Source organism: Gavialis gangeticus, unplaced genomic scaffold (assembly GCF_001723915.1).
Source record: "Gavialis gangeticus isolate Ggan-Ray unplaced genomic scaffold, GavGan_comp1, whole genome shotgun sequence".
Taxonomy (NCBI): Eukaryota; Metazoa; Chordata; order Crocodylia; family Gavialidae; genus Gavialis; species Gavialis gangeticus.
The window spans coordinates 54,112,231-54,115,126 of record NW_017728992.1 but is presented as its reverse complement, the minus strand read 5'-3'; the positions used below and the strand labels follow the sequence as shown (position 1 = coordinate 54,115,126).

The window sequence follows — 2,896 nt, the reverse complement described above, 5'->3', positions numbered from 1 at the left end:
GACCGGCCGTTCCCCCATCTCTCTCCCTCTCCTCGGGCCTCCCTATTCCCTGAGACACAACAATATTGAAATTAAGCCAATTAATAACCCTACAATGGCCTCTAAGTGTTCAAGTGAAAGGAAGAGTTGCACGTCTCTCACTTTAAATCAAAAGCTAGAAATGATTAAGCTTAGTGAGGAAGGCATGTCGAAAGCCTAGACAGGCCGAAAGCTAGGCCTCTTGCGCCAAACAGTTAGCCAAGCTGTGAATGCAAAGGAAAAGTTCTTGAAGGAAATTAAAAGTGCTACTCCAGTGAACACACGAATGATAACAAAGCGAAACAGCCTTATTGCCGATACGGAGAAAGTTTTAGTGGTCTGGATAGAAGATCAAACCAGCCACAACATTCCCTTAAGCCTTAAGCCAAAGCCTCCACCAGCAAAAAGATTACGACTCGCTGACGGCTCAGATGATGGTTAGCATTTTTTAGCAATAAAGTATTTTTAATTAAGGTATGTACATTGTTTTTTTAGACATAATGCTATTGCACACTTAATAGACTACAGTATAGTGTAAACATAACTTTTATATGCACTGGGAAACCAAAAAATTTGTGTGACTCGCTTTATTGCGATATTTGCTTTATTGCGGTGGTCTGGAACTGAACCCGCAATCTGAGGTATGCCTGTACACCAAAAAGCCAAAAGTTAAACTGAGTAACAAACTCACAAAACAAAATTCTAAGGGAAAAAAAAAAAAAATCTAATTTGGAAAATTAATAATAGCTAGACATTTCTTACCACCAACTTCCAGAATTGTTTTTGCAAGATCTTTCCTGAAACAACATAACCCATTAGTTTTTTCTTTCCATTTTCATCTAACTCAGACACAGACAGAAAAATATCAATCATTTGCATTATTTCTCTCCTTAATGATGAAAAAAGTACAATCACACAACTTAAGGCTACTCTCTAAGTTATAATGAAAAAGTTTGGAACTTTATCCATACCTCTACACCGTATAAGACTTCCGTTACCAAACACTAGTGGAACAGTTATATAAGGATTATGGTCTCAGATGGTTAAAACTTGACTATACCAACAACTAACTGCTCTAAATGTATGAGACAGAAGGGATACTCACGTAAGTGCACACATTTCTTCAGATAAAGGGATTTTTTTCCTTTCCTCCCGTGGTACACTGTCCAGCAAAGAGTTGAAAGTTCTCAAAGCCTTTTTTTGCAGGGATTAAGAGCGAGGGAGAAGAGAAACAAATCGTTTAAAATGCATTTATTTAAGACTTCATGTACTTCTGCATTTGTTTTCTTTCCTGGGACTCTTACCTCCTGCCGCACAGCACAGCTTATGTTACCTTCCGTCACTAGCTGTCCTAGATCAGGTAAGAATAACTCCAGCAATTGCTTCTTCCCTAGGATAACAGGTAAAACTGTTACATCTGACAAACAAGAGCAACATCACTTGAAACAGACTGCACTGTTAAAGCAGTACAGCCACCCCTAGTGCTAGTGCAGGTATGAAAGGTGGGTTTACCAACACAGCATATTCAACTCCCTGTACAGGAATAAGCTATCCCAGTAAGACACTTGTTGGTACACAAGTTGGGGAGGAAAGAGTTATACCAAGAGTTAAAAAACACAAAGACAAAGCAAGTCTAAGCACAGTCTAAAGAAGGGTTTCTCAACCAGTGGAATGTGTCCTACTGGTGGACGTGAAGGTCCTCTAGGTGGGACCCAAGTCATGGCAGCAAAACCGGAAGCATCACCATGGGACTTCCGGTTTCGCGCGTTTTGATCAACTGCTGGGGGACCCCCACCCTGCTCATCGACCAGTGGGACCAGGATTTTTTGACCTTACATACATGGGAAAGGTGCAAATGGTTGAGAACCACTGGTCTAAAGAATGCCATGCTTATTCCTCTTATAGCCTGCTAAATTTAAAGCAGAGGAGACAGCACATGTTTTGCATCTCACTAATACATAGATACCACTCCCACCCCTTTCCCAACCCAATGAGTCTTATGAATCCAGAACTCTATTCCTATATTCTGGTACAAATGATCATAAAATAATGCCAGCCATTTCAGCTGAAATTAACAGTTCATCCTTTTTCCTATGCCAATTAAAAAAAAAAAAGCTTCAGACATAGGAAACTTCAGTGTTTTACACAAGGCAAAGTCATTTGAACAGTACCATTTACCTTGCAACAAGAGAAATACCTGTTGCTAACACACCAAAACTTTAATACAATGCTAGGAAAGCTGGACATCCTTGATAACTTTCCGAGAATCACTAAATAATATTCTTATTTGTATGTTATTTCAAAACTTCCTGCAAGGAATCAGACATAACTTTGAACAAAATCCTGTTTAAATGATAAAGGAAAATGTTGTTAAGACATGGTTTAGGTTAATGATACTGGGGAAGTCACTGACCTTCATTGTCACACTTGCAAATCACCTGATGAAAGAGAATAGAATCTACATTAAACACATGCTATACACAGCCACATGAGCTGCTCACAACTCCCCCCAAAAAACTTTTGGGGCTTATATTCCTACTACACCCCATCCACAGTGTTTGAGTGTCTTAAATGCTAAGCAATGCATAGGTGTAAAGATTATTTTGCCTGCAGTTGTGATAAATAATATGTACCTCAATAGAGCTGTACAGTAAAACAAAATGTCATCTTTTCTATAATACCTGCGTGTACAGGAAAAGTTATACAAATCAACTATTCACAAGCTCCAAGAGTCAACACCAAAATAAAAATAAAAGTACCTTTCCTACAGTTGTACTCCAATATATGAAAGTTTGTAATTAAAATTTCTAAAACATAATAAAAACAGATGTATAGGTATTGGAAATGGCCACTACTCTTAAAAAAAAAAAAAAAAAAA

At 38.2% G+C, this 2,896-nt stretch overlaps 1 protein-coding gene across 1 annotated transcript in view; it reads right to left on the bottom strand.

Moving 5' to 3' along the window:
• Nucleotides 1-2,896, bottom strand: part of SYCP2L (synaptonemal complex protein 2 like) — a 75,165-nt gene that overhangs the window by 67,573 nt on the left and 4,696 nt on the right. The window contains exons 5-8 of the mRNA XM_019522537.1: nt 2,432-2,456; nt 1,323-1,408; nt 1,124-1,212; nt 781-815 (exon numbers count right to left, since the gene is read on the bottom strand). Of these exons, the coding sequence (XP_019378082.1) occupies nt 781-815; nt 1,124-1,212; nt 1,323-1,408; nt 2,432-2,456 (235 nt within the window). The remainder of the gene's footprint in view (nt 1-780; nt 816-1,123; nt 1,213-1,322; nt 1,409-2,431; nt 2,457-2,896) is intronic.